Source organism: Peromyscus leucopus, chromosome 1 (genome assembly GCF_004664715.2).
Source record: "Peromyscus leucopus breed LL Stock chromosome 1, UCI_PerLeu_2.1, whole genome shotgun sequence".
NCBI classification, from domain to species: Eukaryota; Metazoa; Chordata; class Mammalia; order Rodentia; family Cricetidae; genus Peromyscus; species Peromyscus leucopus.
Genome location: NC_051063.1, coordinates 164786259 through 164813642, shown reverse-complemented (window position 1 = coordinate 164813642; position 27384 = coordinate 164786259). Strand labels below are relative to the sequence as shown.

The following is a 27384-nucleotide window of genomic DNA, read 5'->3' as shown; positions in this document are numbered from 1 at the left end:
CCCAGAAGGCCTTGCCTCTGCTGCGCGGAAGAACTCTCCAAGGTCGCACGAAAGACACGATCGCTGTTAATTTATCTTTTGTCACTGAGCCAGACACCGTTAGTTGGGGCAGCCATCTCTCAGCGCACCACTACTTATTTCTAGCCCTCAGGTTTGCCAGGTAACAGTGCAGTGGGTCTTAGACTGTGGGAAGCGAAAACCGGAAGTGACGCTCTTACTTCGCGTCCGGGACAAGAAGCTTCGAAGATGGCGGCGCGCAAGGGTCGGAAGCGCACATGTGAAACTGGGGAACCCATGGAGGCTGAATCCTGCGACCCAGGGTCCGAAAGCCCACCGCAGGTCTACCTGCCTGGCAAGGGGCCGCCACTGGGAGAAGGGGAGGAGCTGGTAATGGATGAGGAGGCCTACGTGCTGTACCATCGTGCGCAAACTGGTAGGCTGAGGGCCTGATTCTTGGGTCCAGGGAAATGAAGTTCCTGACTTGGAGCCTGGGGGACGAGGGGTCTGGAGTCTGAGGGTTTCGACACCCCCTTGCGGACTGCTGGCCGTTGTTGGAGGTGGAAGCGGAGTTCCCAATGTCTCATCCTCACTGCGACTGTACCTCCTTCCCCCCCCTCCCTAGGCGCCCCTTGTCTCAGCTTTGACATAGTCCGAGATCACCTGGGCGACAACCGAACAGAGCTCCCTCTCACTCTTTTCCTGTGTGCGGGAACCCAGGCTGAGAGCGCCCAGAGCAATAGGTGAGATTCATACTTTTTTGTTTTTGTTTTTTGTTTTTCGAGACAAGGTTTCTCTGTAGTTTTGGTGCCTGTCCTGGATCTCGCTCTGGAGACCAGGCTGGCCTTGAACTCGCAGAGATCCTGGCTCTGCCTCCCGAGTGCTGGGATTAAAGGCGTGTGCCACCACTGCTTGGCTTGAGATTCATACTTTTTCAAGACATCCTCAAGGACCCAAGAGTTAGGATTATCCTCGTCTGCCAGACCTAAAAGTCTGGGTCCTCAGCCTCCTTCCGCCCTAAACATCCTGGCATTCAGTTCCTAATTCATCCTTTGCTTCCCCAGACTGATGATGCTTCGAATGCACAATCTCCATGGGACGAGGCCACCACCCTCAGAGGGCAGTGATGATGAAGAGGAGGAGGATGAAGAGGATGAAGAGGAGCGGAAACCTCAACTGGATCTGGCCATGGTTCCCCATTATGGTGGCATCAACCGAGTTCGGGTACTTGCCTTCCCAGGGGCTTGTGCAGCATACCCCTTCCCCAACATTCAAATGTCCCTCAGTACCTCCTCCTGCCCCTCAGTTTTTTCTTTTTTGTTCTTCAGACATATTCTCACTGTGTAGCCCAGGATGACTTCAAACTCAGGATGGTTTCCCTGCCTCAGCTTCTAGTGATTGAGAGAACAGGCGTGAGCCACCACAGCCAACAGTTCCCTTCAGCTTTCACAGATTTGTTTGGTGCATAGTGGTTTTCTGTTCCTTATCTTTGGGAGGATAATGGTTGTTATATACGAGGTAATGTTTTAGACTGTAGTGGTTTTTTGCTTGTTGCTATCATCATCATCATCATCATCATCATCATCATCATCGCCGCTCAGTTTCCCCTTAGGCAAAATGCTAAGAATTATGACGTTTACCAGGTAGGACTGGTGAGGAACTAAACAGTGTGTAAGAGCTGAAACAGCACCTGGTTATAGTGTGAAATGTAAGGATTTTACTTAGCTATTGTTTAGGAACTGAGGCAGAAGGATCAAAAGCAAGCCTAAGCTACAGAATGAGTTCAAAGGTAACTCAGTGGTAGAGTGCTCACCTCGAGTGTGTAAGGGCCTAGGTTCAATGAATAAAGCATCTTCTTCTGATCAGGTAGATGAGCAAATAAAAGGAGATGATGTACAATGAGCACTGAGACCCAAAACTTGACCCACAGCTGGGCCTGTTGTTTCTGTTAAATTATTTCTATGCCTCAGGTACTGTCCTAATCTCAGGATACTGAGCCTGTAGCCAGAAAGCTCTGACTCTACTAACATACTAGTGAGGGACAGAACAAGAAGAAACTCGTCAATATGTAGTTTGTTACAGGTGCTGAGTGTGGTGGAGAAAAACTGAAAGTAGGGTAAGTGTTCCTAGGCTGGAGTGGCTTTTGTAATGGTGCCGCTTGAGGAGGATTTGGTCCGCAGGTGCTCTTGGGATAGAGACCCAGCAAGTTCTGAAGTTTGGTGAAGTGGAGAGAGCAGTGTGTGTGGAACAGGGTGGACAGAGGCGGTGACAAGATATGGAGGGAGCACCCAGAAGACCCGTTGTTCTGGCCTTGTGTGAGGACTTGGGCTTCTCCCTCAGGAGAAGTTAAGAACAAGTGGAGGACGGAAGAGCCATCTGGGACTTGTTTGAAGAGAATCCCTCTGGCTTCAGTGCAGAGACATGGCTGCAGGGAGCCAAACATGTTTGATTCTGAAAGGGGCAACTCTTGGGAAGGATGGCGTCAGTAGAGACTTGTGTGACCACAGTACAGATGATTAGAAGGATTTGGAAGGGTGCTTCAGTACAGGTGTTGGGTGTGAGGAAGACACACAGTCAAACATGGGTCTCAATGTTTGGGCCCAAGGTGAATGTTAGGGTACTATTGCTATAAGGAAACACCACATCCAAAGGCAACTTGGACAGGAAAGAGTTTATTTGACTTACACTTCCACATCACTCTTCATCACTGAAGGAAGTCAGGACAGGAACTCAAACAAATCAGAAACCTAGAGGCAGGAGCTGACGCAGAAGCTATGCAGGGGTGCTGCTTACTGGCTGCTCATCATGGCTTGCTCAGCCTGCTTCCTTTCCTTCTTCCTTCCTTCCTTTCTTTCTTTTTTTTTTTCTTTTTTTTTTTTTTTTTTTTTTTTTTTTTTTTTGTTTTGTTTTGTTTGAGACGGGGTTTCTATGCATAGTTTTGGCTGTCCTGGTACTCACTCTGTAGACCAGGTTGACCTTGAACTCAGAGATCTGCTTGTGACTGCCTCCCAAGTGCCAGATTAAAGATGTGTGCCACCACCGCCTGGCCAGCCTGCTTTCTTACAGAACCCAGGCCCACCTGCACAGGGATGGCCCCACCCACAGTGGGCTGGGCCCTCCCCCATCAGTCACTCATTAAGTAAATGCCCTCCTGCCTGCAGCCCCATCTTATAGAGGCGTTTTCTCAGTGAAACTCCCTTCTCTCAGATTGCTCTAGTTTATGCCGAGCTGACCTAAGCCAGCACAGTGGAGATGACTGAGGAACGCGCTGCCTGTGCTAATAGGGCAGGCTGAGGAGCTGGTAGTGAGTATAGAGGTGGGCGGTCCTGAGGCCCAGGCCCTGGAGCCCTTTAGCACACGGAGTGTTACAGAGAGCATACTCTAGAACCAGTGGGGGTGTGGGGCTTCACCCTCACTCCTCACTGGTCCTCCCAGCACCAGGAGGTGACCCATCACCATCTGGTCTTGGAGGTTGCAGTTTCTTTCCACAAAGCTGTGTGGGCCTCCAGTTTGTCTGTAGACATGCAGAGGTTATGGTTCTGGGGGTCTGCTGGCCAACTTTAGGCTTCTCTCTTTGTTTTGTGCACCCCCTGGCAGGTATCCTGGCTGGGGGAGGAACCTGTGGCTGGAGTGTGGTCAGAGAAGGGCCAGGTGGAGGTGTTTGCACTGAGGCGGCTCCTACAGGTGGTCGATGACCCCCAGGCCCTGGCCATTTTCCTCCGGGATGAGCAGGCCCGCGTGAAGCCCATCTTCTCCTTTGCTGGCCACATGGGTGAGGGCTTTGCTCTTGACTGGTCCCCTCGAGTACCTGGTGAGTTTGGATTGTCTTGTGCTTCAGGGAGGGTGGGCAGTAGGACTCCTGGAACGGCAGGAAGGTGGCCAGGTGGGTAAGGTGGTTTCCTAACCCTTACTCAGGCCGTTTGGTGACTGGTGACTGTCAGAAGAACATCCACCTCTGGACGCCCACGGACGGTGGCTCCTGGCATGTGGACCAGCGGCCATTTGTGGGCCACACACGCTCAGTGGAGGATCTGCAGTGGTCACCAACTGAGGACACGGTGAGGAGAGACTGGAGGCCTGGACATGGGGGTCTGATGGGGACAGGCCAGGAACCTGAACCCTTGGCTTGGCAGAGGAGGGGCCCACGTTGGGGCCTGACTCAGACATGGACAACAGATGATAGCGTGCCATGGTCTTTGGGTTGTTTGGGGCACATCTTCCCACTCAGACTTGTTCCACCCTACTCAGGTGTTCGCCTCCTGCTCAGCTGATGCCTCCATTCGCATCTGGGACATCCGAGCAGCCCCAGGCAAGGCCTGCATGCTCACCACAGCCACTGCCCATGATGGGGATGTCAATGTCATCAACTGGAGCCACAGGGAGCCCTTCTTGCTCAGCGGTGGGGATGATGGAGCCCTCAAAGTCTGGGACCTACGACAGTTCAAGGTATCTTCCCAGCTGGGCTCCTAAGGGCTGGGGAAGCTACTGGGAATTAAATCCTGGTGAGGAGGCAGGAACAGCAGGATGTGGTTATGAGCAGAGGGATCACTCATTCAGCCCTGCACATCCCTCCCTGCTTCCCTCTCTCTCTTACTGCGACTCTTGAGGCACCCCGTCCACCTGTCTCCCCTTCACCTTTGGTCCTGCCTGATTTCTCACTGTGTGAGGAGGTGGTGCCCAGTCTCTGTTCTCACTGTCTGTGAGGAGGTGGTGCCCAGTCTCTGTTCTCACTGTCTGTGAGGAGGTAGTGCCCAGTCTCTGTTCTCACTGTCTGAGGAGGTACCCAGTCTCTGTTCTCACTGTCTGTGAGGAGGTAGTGCCCAGTCTCTGTTCTCATGTGTGGGAGGTGGTCCCAGTTCTGTTCTCACTGTTGTGAGAGGTAGTGCCAGTTCTGTTCTCATGTGTGAGGGTAGTCCAGTCTCTGTTCTCACTGTCTGTGAGGAGGTAGTGCCCAGTCTCTGTTCTCACTGTCTTGAGGAGGTAGTACCCAGTCTCTGTTCTCACTGTCTGAGGAGGTAGTCTCTGTTCTCCTGTTTATGTCATCTTGTTCTTTGTGAGGAGGTGGTCCCATCTCTGTTCTCACTGTCTGTGAGGAGGTAGTGCCCAGTCTCTGTTCTCACTGTCTGTGAGGAGGTAGTGCCCAGTCTCTGTTCTCACTGTCTGTGAGGAGGTGTGCCAGTCTCTGTTCTCACTGTTGAGGAGGTGGTACCCAGTCTCTGTTCTCACTGTCTGTGAGGAGGTAGTGCCCAGTCTCTCTGTTCTCACTGTCTGTGAGGAGGTGAGTCTCTGTTCTCACTGTGTGGAGGTAGTGCCCAGTCTCTGTTCTCACTGTCTGTGAGGAGGTGTGCCCAGTCTCTGTTCTCACTGTCTGTGAGGAGGTGTGAGTTCTTTCTCTGTTGTGAGGAGGTGTCCCAGTCTCTGTTCTCACTGTCTGTGAGGAGGTAGTGCCCAGTCTCTGTTCTCACTGTCTGTGAGGAGGTAGTGCCCAGTCTCTGTTCTCACTGTCTGTGAGGAGGTAGTGCCCAGTCTCTGTTCTCACTGTCTGTGAGGAGGTGGTACCCAGTCTCTGTTCTCACTGTCTGTGAGGAGGTAGTGCCCAGTCTCTGTTCTCACTGTCTGAGGAGGTGTGCCCAGTCTCTGTTCTCACTGTCTGTGAGGAGGTAGTGCCCAGTCTCTGTTCTCACTGTCTGAGGAGGTGGTGCCCAGTCTCTGTTCTCACTGTGTGAGGAGGTGGTGCCCAGTCTCTGTTCTCACTGTCTGTGAGGAGGTAGTGCCCAGTCTCTGTTCTCACTGTCTGTGAGGAGGTGGTGCCCAGTCTCTGTTCTCACTGTGTGAGGAGGTGGCCAGTCTCTGTTCTCACTGTCTGTGAGGAGGTAGTGCCCAGTCTCTGTTCTCACTGTTTTTTTTTTTCTTTGAGGAGGTAGTCCAGTCTCTGTTCTCACTGTCTGTGAGGAGGTAGTGCCCAGTCTCTGTTCTCACTGTGTGAGGAGGTAGTGCCCAGTCTCTGTTCTCACTGTCTGTGAGGAGGTGCCCAGTCTCTGTTCTCACTGTGTGAGGAGGTAGTGCCCAGTCTCTGTTCTCACTGTCTGTGAGGAGGTAGTGCCCAGTCTCTGTTCTCACTGTGTGAGGAGGTAGTGCCCAGTCTCTGTTCTCACTGTCTGTGAGGAGGTAGTGCCCAGTCTCTGTTCTCACTGTCTGTGAGGAGGTAGTGCCCAGTCTCTGTTCTCACTGTCTGTGAGGAGGTGGTGCCCAGTCTCTGTTCTCACTGTCTGTGAGGAGGTAGTGCCCAGTCTCTGTTCTCACTGTCTGTGAGGAGGTAGTGCCCAGTCTCTGTTCTCACTGTCTGTGAGGAGTAGTGCCCAGTCTTTTGCTCCCACACCAGCTGGGCAGCACAGAGACTGTAACTCTTGCCCGTGTGGCAGAGACACAGCTGGCTATATAGCCCGTGGCCTTGGGATGCTGGGAATTGTCTGTTTTAGTGGACTATACAGCATCAGCTGGGAATTTGAGCCCCATTTGTTTCTTGTAGAAAGGAAACTGAGGCACAGAACAGGAGCAGAGGTGACATCACAGCTGAGCTAGGAGTTGTCTGTAGTTCTGAGCGGTGTTCTAGGCAGGCGGAAGAGGCGCTCCCGGTCTCTAGAGGAAACCAAGACCTCTCCTGGCTTCAGGCCTTCCCTGCATCATCATGCCGTCAGCCTCTTTGCCCAGCTTAATCAGTCTATGGAATCATCCTTGGGGAAGCTTCCAGAGGGAGCTGCAGCCCTCCATGCCAAATGGCCCAGGGACTTCTGCTCCTGGTACCACTTATTCTAACAAAAATGCTCTCTTTGCGTAGCATCAGGGACCTTAAGGGAGCTGTTTCTGTCCTGTGAAGGCCTCAGCCTTAAAGAACAGCCACCCCTCTGCTCTTTTTATAGGAAAGGGATACTGAGGCATGTTCAGGGACATGCAGGCTCCTGTCACCTTGTTAGGAGGCTTATTTGCAGGAAAAAGCTCCCAGCCTCCCATGGACCATACATACGTCTTCTCACCTGTTGTCCTTCCCCTGTGTTCGTTGCTGGACTCTGGCTTTGTATGAGTTTAAGTGGGGGAGGGGCTGGTTGAACTCTGGCTGAGTGCCAAGTACTCTCTGGGGTCTGACTCCTCCACTCTCTCGTAGTCTGGCTCCCCTGTGGCCACCTTCAAGCAGCACATGGCTCCTGTGACCTCTGTCGAGTGGCACCCTCAGGACAGGTGGGGTCTTTGCAGCCGCGGGCGCTGACAACCAGATCACACAGTGGAACCTGGCAGTGGAGCGGGACCCAGAGGCAGGTGAGGCGGAAGCAGACCCCGGGCTGGCAGCCCTCCCGCAGCAGCTGCTGTTCGTGCACCAGGGGGAGACTGATCTGAAGGAGCTTCACTGGCATCCTCAGTGCCCTGGGGTCCTGATCAGCACCGCACTCTCGGGCTTCACGGTCTTCCGCACCATCAGCGTCTAAGGTGGCCGGCACGTGGCCTCGGGCCTCTGCTCTTCACGGGAACTGGACCGTCAGGTCTGTAGACTGCACCCCAGAAAGAAGGACGAGCTCAACTGGCCCGTGTGGAACAGAAGTAATGGATTCTGCTGACCTGGTGTCTGCCTGTGGACCGACCCTTGCCTGTCCCGGATGTGGTCTCAGTGTGGGATTTCTGTCGGTGTTGACTCCTGGCTTGACCCTTAGACCTCTGACCCAGTACCCAGTTCTGGTTGGTGATCGACTCCAGGAACTTGAAGGATTTTGCCATGCTGGGCCGAGTCTGGGTCTGGGTCGCTCCAGTGGAACTTAGTTCTCTCCTTGCCTTCTGGCCAGCTAGGCCCACCTGAGATCCAAGACTGGGACTGTGTTGGGTGCCCTCCCTGTGCCGACCACTGTTGTACTGTGGGGGTCTGGGCTTCTGCTGCAGTAAAGGACCACAATCATGCCCCCCCCGACACGTGAGACCCCGGTCCTTTGAGCTGTCCTATGTAAGGGGATTTGGTGTGGAGTTCCCCCTGCGCTGGACTCGGTCACCCTGTGCCGGCTCGTCCTTTCTGTCTGGCTCAGCCTTTTCTAAACCTTACTCCATTTGGAACTGGCTCTGAGTCAGTAAACGGTGTCTCTTTCCGGACCACCAGTTTATTAAGGCATCATCCTGGGGGAAATGTGAACCCCCATTTTCTCCCCTTTATTATTACCTCGGTATTTCCTTCTCAGTTCGCTAGGCTGTCAGTGCCCTTCCTATGACTGTGTTCCGTGTTCCTGATCCCCACTGTCCCTCCCTGCCTCCCACCCATCATCTGCACTGTCCTCTCCAGTCTGCCTGGGCCGCAGCCCAGTGCCCTGCCTGGCCAGCCTCCCTGGCTCCCCCTCTGCAGTGCTGAGCCGGCTCCACCCCCACCCCCCTCTGTCCAGGCCCTGATCCGCTGTAGCTCAGAGGTTGAGTGCCCCAGCTCAGGCCCCAGGGGCCGAGGACAGACCTGAACACATTAGCAGCCACAGAGGCCCTCTCCAGCCTGGGCAGAGCAACCCCCAGTGCAGGGCATGGGGGTGGGCGGCCCCCCCAGGTAAGTGCAGATATGAGCCAACCTACCCCATCCTCCCTCTGCTCCCAACACCTTCCCTGGTGTTCCAGCCGGCAGTTACCCCCCGCTAGCACCCCCAGTTCCTGGCTTCCAGCTCTGGTCGCTACTGACAATGAGTTTCTCACTGTCCCATTATCCCTTTAAGAGGCATCCCCTCACTCTCCCTATCTGTCTCCATTTCCTAGGACATTAACTTCATTCCTCTTCTAATTCTTCCTCAGCCGTCTTGTCTACTGACCTCTCTGAGTCCTGTCGCCTGCCCCCACCCCAGATTCTTTCTCTCTCTCTCTCTCTCTCTCTCTCTCTCTCTCTCTCTCTCTCTCTCTCTCTCTCTCTCCAGGTCTCTGTCCCTCTCTCCATGTCTTTGTTTTTCTGAGTCCATCTCTGCCCCCAGCCCCTTTGGGTCTCTGTCCCCCCAGCTCACGCCACTGTACCTGTTTCTCTGGGTCTCTTTCTCTAAGTCAGTCTCTTGTCCCTCTCTCTTTCTGTGTCTGGCTGGCTGGCTGTCTCTCTCTCTCTCTCTCTCTCTGGGTCTCTGTCCCTCTCTCTGGGTCTCTGTCTCTGTCCCCCAGCTCACGCCACTGTGACCTCCTGTTTCTCTGGATCTCTCCTGTTTCTCTGGGTCTCTGTCCCCCAGCTCACACCACTGTGACCTCCTGTTTCTCTGGGTCTCTCCCTCTCTGTGTCTCTGTCTCTCTGAGTCGGTCTCTGTCCCCCAGCTCACGCCACTGTGACCTCCTGTTTCTCTGGGTCTCTGTCCCTCTCTCTGTGTCTCTGTCTCTCTGAGTCAGTCTCTGTCCCCCAGCTCACGCCACTGTGACTTTGCATCTTCTTTGGGCCTAGTGACCCCAGTATGGCTGGGTTGTCTGGCTACCTTGGAGACTAGGAAAGGACAGAAGTTCCTGTTCTGCTTGGTCAGTGGCCTCTGTTGGGGCCCTCTCAGCACCCTCTGTCCCCATTACTTGGTGGGGGCAGGGGTAGGGGTGCCACCTTGTGTGAATGGGAGGGGCGGGGTTTTTGGCTTCAGATTATATAGTGACTTTGACGTGAAGTTGAAGTACCTTAAGCCCTGTGGCTCCTTTATATGGAAACATTAAGCTGCTCTTGTGGGTCAGGTGGAAGGTGGGGGCGGGGGGAGGGTGTGGGTCAGTATCCTTCCCCCATCTTCTGGGGAGCAGCCTAGTGCTGGGCTGTGGGATGCGGATGGCTCCCTGAAGGGAAAAGTCCCACCCAATATAGGGTGGATACATGTCTACCTCAGGGCAGTGGCAGAGTCGGGGTCAGAGGTTTGGGACCCAAGCCAGCTTCCCACCCTAGCATAGGAGCCCCAGATTGAGATGAGGTGAAGTTCTTGGCCCCTGCTACCCTGAAAATCAAAGGTGAACAACCCTGGAGGGAGTAGGTACCACGGCAGCTTCGGGTCCTCCATATACACGTTGGCCTGTCCACACCAGCACTCAAGCAGCTGCGGTCTCACGGGCTCAGCAACCAAGGCCTCATTGGTGTCTGAGCTTGCCACCTCTCTCTCCAGCTGAGGCACTTGAAGTTGGCTGATTCCACCTCCCTCTCTCCCTGGTTAGCTCTTGGAAATTATTGCAAAGTAGGAATCCTGCCACAGAGGCTGCTCATGATGCTCGTTACTTTCCACATTCCAACTGTAAGCTGCTCTAGAGAGACTAGCCTGCTTCCAGTCCCGAGAATGACCTTCAACGTTCAGGGCTGCTGTGCTGACTCAGTCCAGCTCCATCCACTCAGCCCTGAGCCTCAGGTTTGCACCCATCGGGTTGGCCTAGTGATCCCTGCCGGACTTTCTGGATGCCATGGAGACCAAGAAAGAGGTGCATGGTACTCTTGGGCCATAAGTGCCACACTTCACACAGCCTTCTTTCTTAGAACATTCAGGTCCTTCCACCAAAGCCCGTGAGGTTCCATAGTCTAGTGTGCGTATAGGGGTAGAAAGCCATAGACTGAACTGGTAACACTTGGACCAGATCAGCCCTGTAGTAGCTGGAGGTGAGGCCGAAGGCCCAGACCTCCAGTCCTCTGGGGCTCGGGAAGGTCCATGAACACCCACTATACCCACTGTCAGAGCTGATCTGTCCAGGTCAGAATTCAGCCTAGAGCTGCCCACAGACTTCCAGATGCTCTACCTTTCAGGATAAGGGGTATTGATCTCCATCCATCCCTCAAATGAGCAGATCAAAACTCTTGAAAAGGAACCCTAGACTACAGTCTAAACCAGATCAGGCCTTCAGTCTGTCTTTGTTTTTTTTGACAAGGTCTTGCTATGTAGGCTGGCCTGGAGCTCACAGAGATCCACCTTCCTCTACGATGACCAACAGGCCCTGGGTCTTTATGACCCTGGGTACTTCCTTAAAGGAGTGCTGTGGCCTGAACACCCGGGGCCCGAGGCATGGAACAGATGTGTTCTGCAGCTGAGCCCCAACCTTACCCAGCCAGTGGTTGTTAGTGTGTCAGAGTTAAGCGGCTATCGTTCTGGCAGCGCTAGGAAGTTTTGTATAACTCTAGAAAGAAACCCTGCATCCTTTCCCAGCCTACCCTTTCTCAGATGGAGGTAACGCCCACATACCATCCCATGTGCTTAGAGTCACCTCCATACCTGAGTAGTGCTTTAGGCCTGTGATCCTTGCACTCAGGAGGTGGAGGCAGGAGTATTGGTTCTAGACCAGTCTGGGCCATGAAAACTCTGTCTCAAAAACAAACATCTCCAGATTGTAATACAGAGCAATGCAATGCTATGTAGCTTTACAGTATTGTTCAGGGAGTTCTGATGTGTGAAAAGGTCCGCGTTTGGCTGGGTTCAGTGGGTACAGATGATGTAGAGACAGGGAACTGGGGGATGACTGAATGGGCGGCTCACACTTAAAACGTTTTTGAGGTACATCCGTGCTTGGCGTGGCCTGTGTTCCCACCTGCTCTAGGGACTGAGATGCAGAGCTCTCTTGAGCTCATAAGGTAGCCTCAACAAAGAAATGACTCATATGGTTGATGTTGGTCCCTCATTCCTTTTTTCTGCCAGGCAGAATCCTTGTTACTTGTCTGAGTCAGGGCCTTCCATAGCTCAAGCTGGCCTCAAATTCTCCATGGTTCTACACCAGCCTCCTGAGTGCTGGAATTGCAGTATGTACATCGCACACCACATCTGGGGCTTCTTTTTCTCCCGACGACGTGTGGTCTTGGTGATCACCAAGGGCTCGGTGCCAAAGTGCTGGTATTCAAGCTTGAGCAGCCGTGGTCTGAGGCAGGAGGCTCTATCTGTAAAATGACTTGGTTTATCTCAGAATTCTGTTCCTGGGGCTAGGGAAGACACGGCTCAGGGCTGGAGCACTGACTGGTATTCAGGAGTTCCTCACCAGTACCATCTGAAAAACAAAAACCACAAACGTGTAAGTTCATGTACAATGCTTACCAATGGTGGTCTAAGCCACCAATCTGGCGTTCTTCATAACAGCATTACACGGACTGGAAACCCTGTGCTACAATTGCAGCTATCCCTAAGTTTCATATGGCAGGATAGTCTTTTTTGTTTTGTTTTGTTTTGTTTTTCGAGACGGTTTCTCTACGTAGTTTTGGAGCCTTTCCTGGAACTCACTCTGTAGACCAGGCGGCTTCTAACTCACAGTGATCCGCCTGGCTCTGCCTCCCGAGTGCTGGAATTAAAGGCGTGCACCACTACCTAAGTACTAAGTACCTAAGTACTGGCCCACGCAGTAGATGGAGCTGGTGTCATGGCTGATGGGTCCTCTAGTTCCCGGTACCTCTGACGTTCCTGCCCATCTTTTGTTCCTACAGGTTTGGGGCGCCCGCCCCCCGCTAGGCCAAGTAGAGGGGGGTCTCCCCGCCCAATGGGCCTGGCCAGGGCCCTGCGCCGCCTGAGCGGCGCGCTGGAGTCAGGCAACGGTCGGGCTGGCGATGAGGAGGAGGCAGGGGCCGGGCTGTGCCGCAATGGGTGGGCGCCCGGGCCGGTGGCTGGGAGCCGGCGCCGCGGGCGCTTCGTCAAGAAAGACGGGCACTGCAATGTGCGCTTCGTGAACCTGGGCGGCCAGGGCGCCCGCTACCTGAGTGACCTGTTCACCACGTGCGTGGACGTGCGCTGGCGCTGGATGTGCCTGCTCTTCTCCTGTTCCTTCCTCGCCTCCTGGCTGCTCTTCGGCCTCACCTTCTGGCTCATCGCTTCACTGCACGGCGACCTGGCCGCGCCGCCGCCCCCGGCGCCCTGTTTCTCACAGGTGGCCAGCTTCCTGGCTGCCTTCCTCTTCGCGCTGGAGACGCAGACGTCCATAGGCTACGGGGTCCGCAGCGTCACCGAGGAGTGTCCGGCCGCTGTGGCCGCCGTGGTGCTGCAGTGCATCGCAGGCTGTGTGCTCGACGCCTTCGTCGTGGGGGCGGTCATGGCCAAGATGGCCAAGCCCAAGAAACGCAACGAGACCCTGGTCTTCAGCGAAAACGCAGTGGTGGCTCTGCGAGACCGCCGGCTCTGCCTCATGTGGCGGGTGGGCAACCTGCGCCGCAGCCACCTGGTGGAGGCTCACGTGCGGGCCCAGCTGCTGCAGGTGAGGGGGTCCTGGGAACCGGGGTGAGAGGCGCAGGTGCGGACCTGGCTGCTGCAGAGGTGGGGTGCGCGCGTGCGTGCGTGTGCGTGTGCGTGTGCGTGTGTGTGTGTGTGTGTGTGTGTGTGCACGCGCGTGTGTCTAGGGGAGGACCAGTTGCAGGGTGCGGGGAGAAGGGAGGTGTGCCTTCTTCAGCACCTTGAATAGCAGAATGTGGGCCTCCTGGAGAGGTAGACCAGGACGCAAATTCCTGGAAACCCGGGCTTGAGAGACTAGAACCCCTGAGAGCCTCTTGGCCTGGAGAGTTAGGTAGGAGTTTACTGGGTGCTCTAGACCTGGGCAACCACACCCGCCCTCACATGCTCCTTCTGGTAGCTCCCAGCAGCCAGAAAGATGTGATGTGTTTAGTGGGTGCCGGGGACTCTGAGGCCTTGCCACTATCTAGGGCACAATCACCAGGAGAAAGGAGAACAGAGCAGCAGCCCAGGACAGCTCAGAGCAGCTCTCCTATCAGCCTCGTAGCCAGTGAATAGAGCACCACGGGGCTAGCGGCCTCCTCCAAGCCCTGCTGTAGGACCTCGATGCTCCTAGACTTGGCCGCCACATTGTTCAAGCATCTGGCTTCCCAAGAAAGCGTTGGGCTGCAGTCGGCACTGGCCAAGTGGAGGCTGCACTTGAGGCCAGAAGAGGGGCCAGCTGACTGTGGGAAGTACAGCTCCCAGAAGCCTCTGGGGCACAGAGAACAGACCTCCATATCTGAGCTCCTCCCAGCCCTTTGAAACACCAAGATGACTCAGGGGGACGCTTCTTCCAGAGGTCTGTGGGGTAGTGACACATTCTGGAAGCCAGTCATAGAGCAGTAAGTGGGAGACAAAACTGCCAGGGTCTAGTATAACGCGCACTTCTCCATGGGCTCAAACCCATACTCAATGGGATGGAGAGAGGCACAGCAACCTGGCAGTGTGGAACAGTTCCTGTTGGAGCCAGTGCGCTCTCCCATGTCCCTCTCTCCCCAGATCTCCAACTCACTGTCTTCCCCTTGCTCCTGGGTTTCTGGTCCCCCCTGGGAGCGGGCCTCTGTCCCCTCCCCTAGGTCTGTCTGTCCCCTTATCTCTGAGTCGTGTCCCTTCCTCTTGGGGTCCCTTTCTCTGGGTCCATGTTCTCCAGGATCCCCTTGCTGCTCTTGGGTCTTTCTTTGGATCTTTATTCCTCTCTTGCTGAAATCTTGGTTCACCTCTCCGGCTCTGTCCTCTTGCTTCTTTCTGCACAGCCTCGTGTGACCCCAGAGGGTGAGTACATTCCACTGGACCACCAGGATGTGGACGTTGGCTTTGACGGAGGCACCGACCGCATCTTCCTCGTATCTCCCATTACCATTGTGCACGAGATTGACTCGGCCAGTCCACTGTATGAGCTGGGGCGGGCAGAGCTGGCCGGGCTGACTTTGAGCTGGTGGTCATTCTTGAAGGTATGGTTGAGGCCACCGCCATGACAACACAGTGCCGCTCATCTTACCTCCCAGGTGAGCTGCTCTGGGGCCACCGCTTTGAGCCAGTTCTCTTCCAGCGCGGCTCCCAGTATGAGGTTGACTATCGCCACTTCCACCGAACATACGAGGTCCCAGGGACACCAGTCTGCAGTGCCAAGGAGCTGGATGAACGGGCAGAGCAGGCTTCCCACAGCCCTAAGTCAAGTTTTCCCGGCTCCCTCACTGCGTTTTGTTACGAGAATGAACTTGCTCTGAGCTGCTGCCAGGAAGAAGAGGAAGATGAGGACGCTAAAGAGGGGACTTCAGCAGAGACCCCAGATAGGGCTGCCAGCCCCCAAGCTCTTACACCAACCCTGGCACTGACCCTGCCTCCATGACAGCTGAGGTCCACTTCCCCATGTGACTCCCCTTCCCAAAAATGACAGGGATGGAGAGCTTCCAGCCTCTGTTGGGAGCGGAGCAGGGGTTTCCAAGGACCAGTGGCCTGCTGGAACAACCATTAACCATGAGGTTGTCTACCACAGATAACACCAGACCTTCATTTCTCTGCTCCATTCTCCCTCTCAAGACCCCTTTATGAGCTGGATTCCTGAGTCTTACCAGAGCTGAGGGAGCCAGGTTTCTGGGTCATCCAAGAGGCAAGGCATGAAGCCTGGATTCTGGTTAGATATGCAGCTTCAGGGGAGAAGATGTCCATGTACACAGATTAAGAAACAAAGATTCAAGTGAGATGGCTTTGCTACCCTCAGGAGGAAGGGGGTAGAGAACTCCAAGGAGCATCATGATTGACCAAAGACAGAATGGTGACTGGACTGTAGATGGAGAAAGGACCTGGTGGTTCCAGAAAGGCCATGAGTTGAGATTCTCTGAGTCTAGGTTGACATTGGGGATTCTAGAACAGGTTGGCTAGAGAGTGGAACTGCTCCAGAAACTATAAAGCTGTGTTTCTAGAAAACACACAACACTGGGAGGTGTGAGTTTGGAAGGACTAAGCTGACATGAGCTTCCTGATGCTGGAGAACTCTGGAGTACTGGCTGTTTAGGGCCCAGCTAAGGGGGTGAGTGGCTTCTCCGTGATCCACAGGGTAATTTTGTGTTTGTTTGAAGTGCCATTCTTAGACCATCCAAAGGAATCAGGATTCTGTGGTTCAAGGTTGATCAGAGTCCAGGTAGGAGTCCAGATGTCTATTCTATGATTTGCTGACTCCGCTTCGCTCAGCAGGGGTGTGGATCTCCATGACCTTGGGTGACTTCCTGTGGTTCTGTAATGCCAAAAGGAATCAAAGCTCCACAGACCTAGAGCTGTCCTCTCCCAAAGCCTAGATGTCCTCGTCACCTTCAGGTGGACAGCCTGGTAGTTACAGGAGGCAGACACTCTTCTGGGCGGAGCTTGTAAGCAAGAGCCTAGAGGATCACAGGGCTAACTAGGGGACAAGGGAAGGGAGAGGCTGAGGCTGGTGAGCCTAAAATACTCTGGAATACTACACCTAGTGATGTATGTCTACTTCTCAAAGATACTATATATGTGTGTATTATGTATGATATAAATACAGATCTCTATCTTTTCTGTTTGTTCCTGTAGTAAGATATGAACAGTCAACTGGGGCCCTTTGCAGAGATCTGGGAAGACTTACTTTAAGTACCTCCGGGACTTTGGGCAAACCTTTCCTTGTGTTGCTTCGGTTTTTCCTGGAACAATGGCCACTGGAGCTTGAAGTTCTCCAGGGGTGCTCCCAAGCAGGATGCTCCTTCACCTTCTGGAGGCTAGGATACAGTACAGGTCCTAACATTCCTGTCCCCACCCTCGTGCAGAAACGCACAGCCTTCCGGGGGCAGTTGGGAGGGGACACTGACTTGATGGCTGCTCCCATATTGAATGTAGATTACAGGACCAGCAAGAGGAAGCCCCCAAGGGCCAGTGTGGGGCTGGGGATGGAAGAGGCAGCCGTTATCTCCAGGGTTATGTTCCCTGTGAGAAAAGTGCAGTTCTTAGGGGAACCTGTGACTGTATTAAAGGCCCAGAAGCTCCGGCAGGGTGCCTGTGTTTCCGGAATGCTGGTCCTTGTTCTTGGCCTTCACCCATAGCACAGCCACCTAAGTGCCCAGCAGGCTGGTGGCCAGCCTCAGGGGAGCTGCCAGGAGGAGGAGGTGTCCTCACCCATGTTCCCGACTGAGAGCCAACCCCGGCGCTGGCTTGCCTGAGTGCTGAATCCACCCATGCCCTCTTCTGGCTCTCATCTTGCTTTATCCTTCAGAATCCCCAGGTAATAACCGGACAGGATTAATTAGCAGGAAGCTCTCCCACCTCCAGGTCTGGGGCAGGGACTAGGGATGATGGAGACCATGGTGGAGAAGAAGCTGAGGGTGAAGAGGCAGGGGCATGAGGTTCTACTGGGAGGGAGAAGGTGGGGAGGGGACTGGGGCAGCCAGGTCTCCAGGGGAGGGCACGGGTCAGGCCACTCATAAAGGTCAGAGGGGGGATTAGGAGGCTCCATGACTAATCCAAAGGATTAACCAAGTCCGGGCCCTGAATCCGACCCCACCTGGGCAGCCCAGGGACACAAATGAGGACGAGACCTGGAATGGGTCACTTCAGCCCCGTCCAGGGCCTATGGTTTACAAGTGTGTCAGAGTACCCCTCACTGGTTTCCCTGCCAAGCAAACCGGACTCTGAGAGGAGGGAGGAGTTATGGAGGACAGCAGTGTGAGGACCTTAAGTACAGGGGCCTGGAGAGCTGCCAACAGAGCCAGTGCAGGCAGAGGATTCTGCGGGAGAAGGGGTGTCTTAGGGGTGTCTTGGGAGAATGCCTGGGGAAGGCAGGATCTTAGGAGGAGGAAGCTAAGCTAAGAGGGAGAGTTTGGGAGAGAGGAAGAGCCTGGAAAAAAAAAGTGCTGGGAAGGTAGAGCCAGTGTATCCATGATACCCGGTACATTTGGAAGAGATAATGCCTTTACTTCCCATCCTTTGACTCTGAGGAGATTGAGTTGTGTAGGAAAATCACATGAGGTGGCACAGAAAGGGAGAGCAACCGCCTGAAGAGAATTGCCTGAGAAAGGAGGCAAAAGACAGGCCTGTGCGGCTCCCAGTTGCTTGGCAACCGCCGCAGTCAAAAGCTAGCTTGCAGGGCCAGGAGGTGTGGCTCCGGGAAACAACTCCAGGTTGAGACCCCGCCCTTGACAACAAGACTAATCAAATACCGCCCCCTAGCAACGAATTTCTGAAAGAGGTTAGGCAGCCCTAGTCTGGCCCCTGCGCAGGCGCATTCCTCCCTGCTCCACGAAGCCCCACCTCCTTGTCACTCCTTTTTGAGTTTTCTTATTGGAGGATAAAGCTGCCAAGGATTTTCTTTTGTTTCGGAGGCGGGATCAAGCATCCTGCCCGCACTCCGATTGGTCACTCTAGCAGTCTATCGCCAGCTGTACGTGCCAGCAACGGCTTCTCGTGTGCCTATTGGTCCTGGAGATGATCCTGCGGCGTCGGGGGCGGAGCAGTCGGGGAGATCCGCAACGGATTGGGTGGTGTCAAGGCGAGGGGCGGGCCCCACCGGCCGGGCGGTTGGGCCGTGAAGGGAGAGTCTTTTCGGCGCTGAGGACGGGCGCTGAGGAGGCGGCGGTGGCTCCTGGGGCGTTTGAGCGGGCTCACTCGAGCCCGCGGGCCGACGCGGACGCAGGCCCAGCCGGCGGAACCGCCCCGGACTCCCCGCGGGCATTCCTAGCCGCCATGGAGGACGGTGTCTACGGTAGGCCGGGCGAGGCGGACAGGCGGGCGGAGTGGCTCCCAAGCCCAGCCAAGGACAGCCGAGCGGTAGCGAGGCGCCTCTCTGCGCGCGGAACGGGCTTCCGGCACGGCCCAGAGCCGGGGGTCCCGGGCCATTGTTTGGGCCGAGCCCTCTTCCGGCGGCGGCGGCGGCGGCGGCGGCGGGCGGGGCCGGGCAGCGAGAGCGGGGCGGGGCGTACACCCGCGCTAGCCACGGCCTGGCTTTCTGGCTGCAAACCTTGGCTTTATGACCTCCCTACCGACCCTGATCCAGGGTCCGGATGCCTTAGCTGGGCTTCACTGTGCACCCAAGATTCAGACCACGGAGCCAGGAGCCAGAGCCTTAGTTTCTTGGTTCCAAGAAAGGCACCCAGGATCCAGGACCCCAACTCTCCCACCATGATGGAGCCAGGGGTCCGGCCTCCTTACAAGAAATGTACCCAAGTCCACACCAGGGTTCCCACTACGGTGGAGCCAGGAACCAGAGTCTTGGTGCCTTTCCAAGAAATGCACCCAGGGTCCAGGATCCCAGGACCTCAGCCATGATGGGGGGGACCTGTTCCCTTCCGAGAAATACACCCCTGATCCAGGGCCTCAGATTCCCTGTGATGATGGAGCCATGAGCCCAGGGGCCTGTGTCCTTTCAAGTAATGTTTTCAATATTCAAGCCTCCCATTCTACTTGTAATGGAACCAAGGGGCCAGGGCCTCCAAGTAAAGTATCCACAATTCAGAACCACGAGTTCCCAAGTGTGGTGATGGGTCCAGAGACCGGTTCCTTTTTAAGTAAAATACCCAAGATGTAGGTCCCCACTTCCGTGATGAAGCTGGGGCTCCATCCTTCCTAGTAATGGGCCCAGAAGTTCATCCCCAGACCTATTAAGAGATGAGATTCCCAGGCCTTCTGCCCCTGACTAAGGGTTCAGGGTCTTACTTCCTCTCCTCTAAGATTTCTAGTAGCCCATTCCTCTTCTGGACAGGAATTCAGGCCCCCAGCCTTAATCCTTTCTCAGGATGCAGCAGTCCTGGCCCAGAACTCACTTCTGACCCTGCTTCCTAGAGCCCCCAGACTTGACTCCAGAGGAGCGCATGGAGCTAGAGAACATCCGGCGGCGCAAGCAGGAGCTGCTGGTGGAGATCCAGCGCCTGCGAGAGGAGCTGAGCGAAGCTATGAGTGAGGTGGAGGGTCTGGAGGCCAATGAGGGCAGGTGAGGACTGGGGGAGCTCATGGGACTCGGGGCTTGGCCGGGGATGCTCAGGCATTGACCCTTGGCTGCTGTCTACCCTGCCTTTGCAGTAAGACCTTGCAACGGAACCGGAAGATGGCAATGGGCAGGAAGAAGTTCAACATGGACCCCAAGAAGGTTAGTTAGCTGAGCAGATATTCAGGCATGGTTTTGATATCCTAGGTTCTAGAAGATAATAGGTTTCCTCTAGGCAATAGACTCCTGATCTGTTCGATGAGGGTCCATGTACTGAGGCCTCTGGGAGCTGGCCCTATGCTGGGCAATCCTAAGACCCTGCCTCACTCTCAGGGATCCCCCTTGATGTAAGTGCTATAGTTCAGGGTAAGATATGGCAGTAAGGGAGGGGTTCCATGTTTACAGCTTGATGGACAGGTATCTGCTTCCTTTTTATTGTGTCGTGTAGTGTGTTCAATTGTTCTTCAAACCTGCTCCTTGCCAGACACAGTTGTCAGGCAGAGGCTGAGGGGATGGGCTAGAGATGATACTTGGGGAGCTCTGTTAGGGTGGAGAGGCTTGGATGTTGAGGTTCTTGGGGAGCAGCCTCTGCCTCGCCACACATCTGGCCCTCTCCCTCCAGGGGATCCAGTTCTTGGTGGAACACGAACTTCTGCAGAACACACCTGAGGAAATCGCTCGCTTCCTGTACAAGGGTGAGGGGCTGAACAAGACAGCCATTGGGGACTACCTAGGGGAAAGGTGAGCTGCCCGGCCTGCGCAGTACTCCCAGCCTCAATAGCAGCTCGTGGGTAGAACAGGTGTGTGGCCTCCACCTGGATCATGATCTAATGGACTGGCTGGCTCTGGGGAGCTTGAACGTATAGGGAAGTGGTACCTGTAGTCATTCAGTATTGAATCTGAGTGTCAGTGGCTTAACCATGTACACACAAGCTAGTAGCATCTGAAAAGTGTCGTCTGGAAGTTTTGATCGTGGGTCAGAGCTACAAGTATATGGAGACCTTCTGTGGACATGTGAATGCATGGGAACTGGGAACTGCCTGTAGATTCTTAGGTAAAGGTCAGGTCTTGAGATAAAGGTGTCTGGGGAGCATGAGAACACCTGAGAGATGACAGCAGGTGGTCTGATGACACCAGGTGGTCTGACAGGCAAGGTGTCCTACCTACTCCGGGACCCAGCCCATGGATGGAGCAGGTGGAAGGTTCAGCTGCTGTGAGGGCGGCCCAGTAAATGAGATATGATGCTGCTGTCTCTCCTGCCACTGCTCCTAATGGGACTCTCTCTCTCCCTTCAGGGAAGAGCTAAACCTGTCCGTGCTCCATGCTTTTGTGGATTTGCATGAGTTCACCGATCTCAATCTGGTACAGGCCCTGCGGTGAGGACGGGGCAGAAGTGCATGTGCCAGGGCTTTCTTAGTTGAGAGGGGCAAAGCGCTCCGACAGGGACAAACAGCACTCGGGAAATGACGTCTCTAAGAAGACAGTCAGGTGGGCGGGGGGCCTCCTGCAGGCTTCCTCTCGGGGTGCTCAGTGGATCCTCCTACATGACAGCACAGCCCCTGGGGGGTGGGAGGGAGTGGGAAAAGGCTCTTCTCTGTAGACCCACCAGAACCCATGGCCGGAACCTACTGGTCTGATCCTGCAATTGAAACAGCCCCAGGGGTGAGAGATTTGAATTCTGACTCATGGTTTTGGGGGTTGGGGTTGAGACACCATTTTACTCTGTAGCCATGATTGGCCTGGAACTCTGTGTAGACCGGGCTGGCCCTGAGCTCAGAGAGATCCACCTGCCTTTCCCTCCTGGATGCTGGGATTAAAGGTGTGCATCACCAGACTGGGCAAGGTTTGGATAATGATTTGCCCGCTTCTAACAGAGACTAAGAAGCAGAGTGTTTCCAGCCCTGAAACCTACCCCGCTCCTCCCCTAACCAGGCAATTCCTGTGGAGCTTTCGCCTCCCTGGAGAGGCTCAGAAAATCGACCGGATGATGGAGGCCTTTGCCCAGCGATACTGCCTGTGTAACCCTGGGGTCTTCCAGTCTACAGGTAGACCAGAGGGCGGGACATGGGCCTGTAGTCTGGGGAAGGAGTGCTGGAGACTAGACTGGGGTTGAGGGAAGAGGCTGGGATCTGGCTTCCCAGACTATGGGGACAGGACAGAGGGCTTGGGAGGGTCCCGGGGCATCACCAGCCGCCTTATTTTCTCTGGTGTAGACACCTGCTACGTGCTGTCCTTCGCTGTGATCATGCTGAACACCAGCCTTCACAATCCCAATGTCAGGGACAAGCCGGGCCTGGAGCGCTTTGTGGCCATGAACCGGGGCATCAATGAGGGCGGAGACCTGCCTGAGGACCTGCTCAGGGTCAGTACTGTTCCCAGCCTCAGCACCCCTAATCTTCCGGGTCTGCCAGTGCTTTCCGGCCTGCTCGGCCCTTGGTTCTTTCCTGTGTCTCTTCTCAGGCTCTTCTGGGTCTTGATCTCCCGTCATCTCTGAGAACTTAGCAGGCTTTCCCGCCATTATCCCTTCATCTCTTTTTTTCTTCACTCTTCCCATCTCTACTGTTTTCTGTTTCCCTTTCCTCCCAGTTTGACCCTTTTTTCCCATGACTTTCCTAGAATTTCTAACCTGTCTCTTGCCCCTCAGAACCTCTATGACAGCATCCGGAATGAACCCTTCAAGATCCCTGAGGATGATGGGAATGATCTCACCCACACCTTCTTCAACCCAGACCGTGAGGGCTGGCTCCTGAAGCTGGGTACGTCCCTTCTTGAGCCTGATGGCAACCCTGCAGGGAACACTAGTAGCCTGGGTCAGGACTGAACGGCCTCAGTTTTTGCACCTCTGAGAACTTCAGACCTGAAAAACAGGGCTAAAAACAAAAGCAGACGTTGTCTATTTGCTGGGCCTGTTAAAGTGCTCCTAGCCCCCACCTGCTCATATGAACCAGGCTGTTAGCTCCCTCAGTAAAACACCCCGGGGCCCAGGGCAGGATTAAATGTGCAGCAGATTGTTTGAAAAATCAGTCGGCCCCAGGAGAGGCAACACAGGCAGGGATAACTTGGGGCTCCAAGCCTGGCTGGGGAGGGAACAGTGCAGCAGTAATAGCGTTTAGATGGCTCTTGAGTTCCCGTTTGGGAAGGGTGGCTGCAGGCAGTCCTTGTTGAAATGTGTGATATGGCACCATGTATTAAACCACTGCTCAGCCATCCAAGGCCAAAGAGGGGCCTGCTGTGACCAGGAGAGTTGTTCTCAGCACTCAGTGGGTTCTGTGTGACCCCTGAGGACCCTAGGCTCATGTAGACAGGATCTGGGTCCAGGCAAGTCATTAGTTACCATTACAGCTCCCCAGATACTTAAGAGTACAGCTAGGTGTCTCTGGGCTGAGCAGGGGCACAGTGGGAAGGCTGCGTGGTCACTGCTCAGAGACCAAGTGCGAGCGAGGGCCATAGTGGGACAGTTAGACACTCCCAAGAAGCAGGCCTCACTTTCCTTGGGTTCTGTAAGCAGTGGCGTTGGCATCCCTCCAGGTCTCAGGTTCTGCGTTGAACTGTGCACGTGAAGCAAGGCATTGCATCTTCCCAGCCACTGTTCTCTCCTGGGAGCTGCACAAGGCCCTAGCCTGGCAGCACCGACCCTGGCCCCTTTGTAGGTGCAGGGAGGTCAGTAGGATCACAGATCAGGTTCCCCAGCACACAGTGGTCTCCCTGAGCATTAGAGGGGAGGAGCAAGAAGGCAGCTTCCCCCAAGATGGGGCTCTGAGATGCAGGGGCTGGAGTCTTGTCATGGCTTAATATTGACCATCATGACTAATGGAACCCTCTCTACTCGTCCAGATGAACCGACTGTTCATCCAGAGGCTACAGTAGGCCGTCTTGTTGCAGACAAGATGTGTGTGTGTGGGTCTCCAGGCTGGAATCAGAGAGGGCCAGGGATTTCCTGAGATCACACAGCTAAGACTAGCCCTACCCCTTAGGTCAGAGTAGAGGGTCTCAGGGAACATTTGTTTTCCAGGGCCATCTGGTAGGCTGAGCACCCACTGGGCAAGGTGGAAGCCAGGAGGCCAGGAGCATGGTGGGCAGGGGAGGCCTTGGCTCCTCCCCATGTGGATGTAACTGGTTTTCTTCCTCTCTCCCCCTCCCCTCTGCCTGTTCTCTTGCTGTGGCTCTGGCCCCTGTGCATCCCTTCCCTGACCCCCTATTTCTGTCGCTGCGATTCTTGGGGGCACCCCATCCCTCCGCCTTCCCCTCCACACCTGGTCCTGCCTGCTTTCTCGCTGTCTGCCCCAGGAGGTAGGTACCTGTGTCCTTGCCCGAACCCAATAAGATAGGGAGGGGCTGCCCTGGCCTTGGCCCAGGGGGAGGGGCTTGGGCCTGTGCCAATAGAATAGCCAGAACCTGTGGCCCAAGCAGGGGTGCCACTCCTGGGGCCCCAGCAGCCTGTCCTTGCCTGCCTGTCTTTTCCCTCACTGCCTCTGTCCTAGACCTAAGAGCCCTACCTTTCCCCACTCTGCTCCCCTCCCCAGCGGTTCCCCGCTGAGCCCGGCCCCTCCCACCCCTTCCCTTGCAGGGGGCCGGGTGAAGACTTGGAAGCGTCGCTGGTTCATCCTTACAGACAACTGCCTCTACTACTTTGAGTACACTACGGTGAGGGTGGAGCTTGCAGACATAGGCCAAGATCTGGGGGGCAGGGCACCCAGCCCTCACTCTTAGGGAGGCACTGGGGAACCCATGGAACCTGAACTCTGACTCTGCCATCTAGGACAAGGAGCCCCGAGGGATCATCCCCCTAGAGAACCTCAGCATCCGTGAGGTGGATGATCCTCGGAAGCCGGTAAGATTCATGGGGTGCCCTTAACCGTGTGCCTCCCTGTCGTGGCCCAGGGCTGCTCTGACCTGTCCCCTCTATCCTAGAACTGCTTTGAGCTGTACATTCCCAACAATAAGGGACAGCTCATCAAAGCCTGCAAAACCGAGGCTGATGGCCGGGTCGTAGAGGGGAACCACATGGTGTACCGAATCTCAGCACCCACACAGGAGGAGAAAGACGAGTGGATCAAGTCCATCCAGTGAGCTTCACGGGGCTGGAATCTGAGGGGGGGGGGGCTGGGCCTGGGGCCCTCGGTCCTCATCAGACCCCTTTTTGCAGGGCTGCTGTAAGCGTGGACCCCTTCTATGAGATGCTAGCAGCAAGAAAGAAGCGGATTTCTGTGAAAAAGAAGCAGGAACAGCCCTGACCCCTGTCCCCAACTCCATTATTTATTTTGGAGGTGCCCCGCCTGGGTGGCAGGACCCCTGGGCCCTGGGGCTGTGGATCCTGGTTCCCCCATTTGGAAAATCACCACCTCTCGCTCCTGTCTCCTTATTTGTAATTAACATGTTGGTAATCTTATTAATTATTTAACCCCTCGCGCCTGCAGATGCCCTCATTTCTTGGGTTTGGGAGAGCCGAGAACCCATCCTCTTGACATTAGTCAGGACCCTGGGTGGCATACAGGGCGGAAGGCAGGTGATTCCCAGACAAGTCACACAAACCCTGTGGGTGCCAGTAAGGAGAATTTCGTGTCAGGAATGGTATTCAGGTACAACATACTCTCAAGACGTGCTCTGCCCTTGTGGGCCAGGCCACCATGATCTTGTGGGGCCTGTGATCATTAGGGGGCTCAGAGGGAAGAAGTCCAGAGAAGACCGTGTGGGACAAAAGGAACTGGCTGTGCTGTCCTTTGAGAGCTCCAGTGTGGGCTGGAGAGGGCACAGTGGTACCATGGGGTGCATGGATGGCCTTGGAGGTGGGTTTTTGTCAGAAGGTCCGGGCATGTGTGTCCTGACAGGAGGCAATCTTGGTGAAGGTGGTAATGCTAAGTCCCTGACTGGTCCTGTCCTCTTGTGCTTCTGCTGGAATAGTGACTCCAGAGAACAAAGGCCCAGTGCCTACTGCCCACCTTTGGAGTCAAGAAGTTTGCATTTTTGTTTTCCTGGCCCATGGTGAGCTTAAACTGTGAATCCTGCCTCATCCTCTCAATTCTGGCATTATAGACTGCTAGCTATCTTCCCAGACTTGAAGTAGTATTTCTAGAGGAATTGACACTCCCAGCAAGCTTTAGCATGCAGGCCTGACTGGGAAGGAAGGATGCTACCCTGTGGCCTTCTGGGAACTGAGGTTCCAGGAGGTGTGTATTGGATCTGCAAACCGCTATTGGGGGTTTGTGTCTTGCCTTCCCTTGGCTACAGGCACCTGTGGGTGTCCGCCCAACAGCACTGATCTAGGGAAGGTACAAGTATCCAGATTATCTTCTGGGTGGGCTCTGTGGCTCAGGCTGCATGTCAGTAGACCAAGGCGGTCTTGGCTCCTAGCTATTAAGGTTTTTCTGGAGTTTACCTTGAAGTTGGAAAAGAGGCATGAACTACTTCCTCCCCAGGGGCAGTTGTGAAATGGAGAGTCCCAAATAAAACGGAATTTCCAGCATCACCCAAAGAACCAGGAAAACACTGGGCAGTGAGTCTTGTTTCAAAGGTTCTTAACCACCCTCTGACCCACGGTGTCTGCCTCCATGGGTTGAACTCAGGACTTGCCATAAGAGAATGGTGACTGGGCAGCAGAGAGGCACCATGTGGGGTATGGGTCCCAGTTCCCACCTGTGAGTGGCTCTGAACTTAGGTCCCTTGTCTCTCTCATCTTGGGACCAGATTTGCTTGACATAGATGGGTAGAGTTTGGATTGGTGGGAAAGGGGTGGCTTTGAGCTGGATGGTGTACTCTCACACATTAAAGTGACGAGGACATGGAGGCATAGGAAACCACTAGCAGTAGGGCCCTCCTCACCATAGGTTCCATGGACTGGTGTGGGACTGGTGTGGGACCTGTGTGGGACCGGTGTGACTCTGTGGGCTAAGAACGGGTTATGCAGGCCTGGCTGTGGGAAGCTAAGTCATGAGGCAGGAGTCGAGTGTGTTTGAGGTGGTCAGGGCGATCTGAGAGTGAGTCGAGGGGAGAGCGGAAAGATGTCCAGTCCCTGTGACCCAGTGACTGGAGCAGGAGAGGGTATGGAGGAGCCACCACGGTGGGCCCAGGGCCGGGGCGATGGGCAGTGCCTGACTGAGGAGCTAGAGGGAACGTTGGCCAAACTAAGCTGCAAGTGTCTGGAGCATTCAAGTCAGACAGCAAAATGCTTTAACTGTCCTGCAGGCCGCCGAGCATGGGGAGCTCAGGTGTCGGCAGAGGCAGGCTGAGGCAAGAGGAAGTGTTCAAAGCCAGGCTGAGTTGTACGAGACCACGCCTCCCCCAGTACCCACCAACATACCCACGCACACACACACAAAAGTCCCCCCAAAGTGGGTGTTTAGACACAAGCCACAGAGGGTGCCATGTGGAGATGAATGCAGAGAACAGCGTAAATAAAGCACAAATGAGTGCCAATGGTTACCTGAGGCCAGGCTGGCAAAACCACGGAAGAGTTTCCAAAATACTGATGGCCTTGGTCTTGGTCTTCTAGCCTCCAAAACTGTGAAGCAGTAAGGTTCTGTGGTTGAAGATACTGAATATGAGTTTGTGGAGAGCGCCAGAGAAAGTATACCCCTCCTTCAGACCAGGGATCCTGGTTCCTCCCTCAGACAGGGTCAGGCCCTCAGATGCCCTCCTCCCTCAGACTAGAGAATTAGGACTCGAGCCCTGCTCCCTGGAACTGGTAGGACATCAGCCTCGCAGACCTTGGGTCACCCTGCTTTTCAACACCAGTTCTGGTCCTCTTCATTTACACTGAGATGTGAAGGTCCTGGCCATGCTCCCCGA

General features: G+C 54.9%; 3 protein-coding genes across 4 annotated transcripts; all 3 read left to right on the top strand.

Moving 5' to 3' along the window:
* The first annotated feature begins 47 nt into the window (after nucleotides 1-47).
* On the top strand, nucleotides 48-7951 carry Grwd1 (glutamate rich WD repeat containing 1). Its single transcript, XM_028859266.2, is given in 8 exon segments — nucleotides 48-433; nucleotides 623-740; nucleotides 1062-1221; nucleotides 3595-3808; nucleotides 3913-4055; nucleotides 4246-4443; nucleotides 7160-7231; nucleotides 7233-7951. Coding segments are annotated over 8 exon segments (1338 nt in total). The 5' UTR covers nucleotides 48-246; the 3' UTR covers nucleotides 7479-7951.
* Nucleotides 7952-8227: 276 nt separating this feature from the next.
* Kcnj14 (potassium inwardly rectifying channel subfamily J member 14) lies at nucleotides 8228-16212 on the top strand. The gene is given in 4 exon segments (XM_028859267.2): nucleotides 8228-8563; nucleotides 12395-13155; nucleotides 14423-14582; nucleotides 14585-16212. Coding segments are annotated over 3 exon segments (1302 nt in total). The 5' UTR covers nucleotides 8228-8563; nucleotides 12395-12447; the 3' UTR covers nucleotides 15019-16212.
* Nucleotides 16213-18157: 1945 nt separating this feature from the next.
* On the top strand, nucleotides 18158-25013 carry Cyth2 (cytohesin 2). 2 transcript variants are annotated; one of them, XM_028859264.2, is made up of 12 exons: nucleotides 18158-18381; nucleotides 19458-19605; nucleotides 19695-19761; nucleotides 20222-20340; nucleotides 20895-20975; nucleotides 21532-21644; nucleotides 21813-21961; nucleotides 22244-22355; nucleotides 24167-24243; nucleotides 24359-24430; nucleotides 24511-24665; nucleotides 24746-25013. In XM_028859264.2, the coding sequence occupies exons 1-12, from the start codon at nucleotides 18363-18365 to the stop codon at nucleotides 24831-24833; spliced, it is 1200 nt and encodes a 399-aa protein (XP_028715097.1). In that variant the 5' UTR covers nucleotides 18158-18362; the 3' UTR covers nucleotides 24834-25013. The 2 variants fall into 2 exon arrangements, with proteins under 2 accessions (XP_028715097.1, XP_028715098.1); XM_028859265.2 differs by lacking the exon at nucleotides 18158-18381 and having other exon boundaries at nucleotides 18583-19605; nucleotides 22244-22356; nucleotides 24165-24243.
* Nucleotides 25014-27384: the final 2371 nt, after the last annotated feature.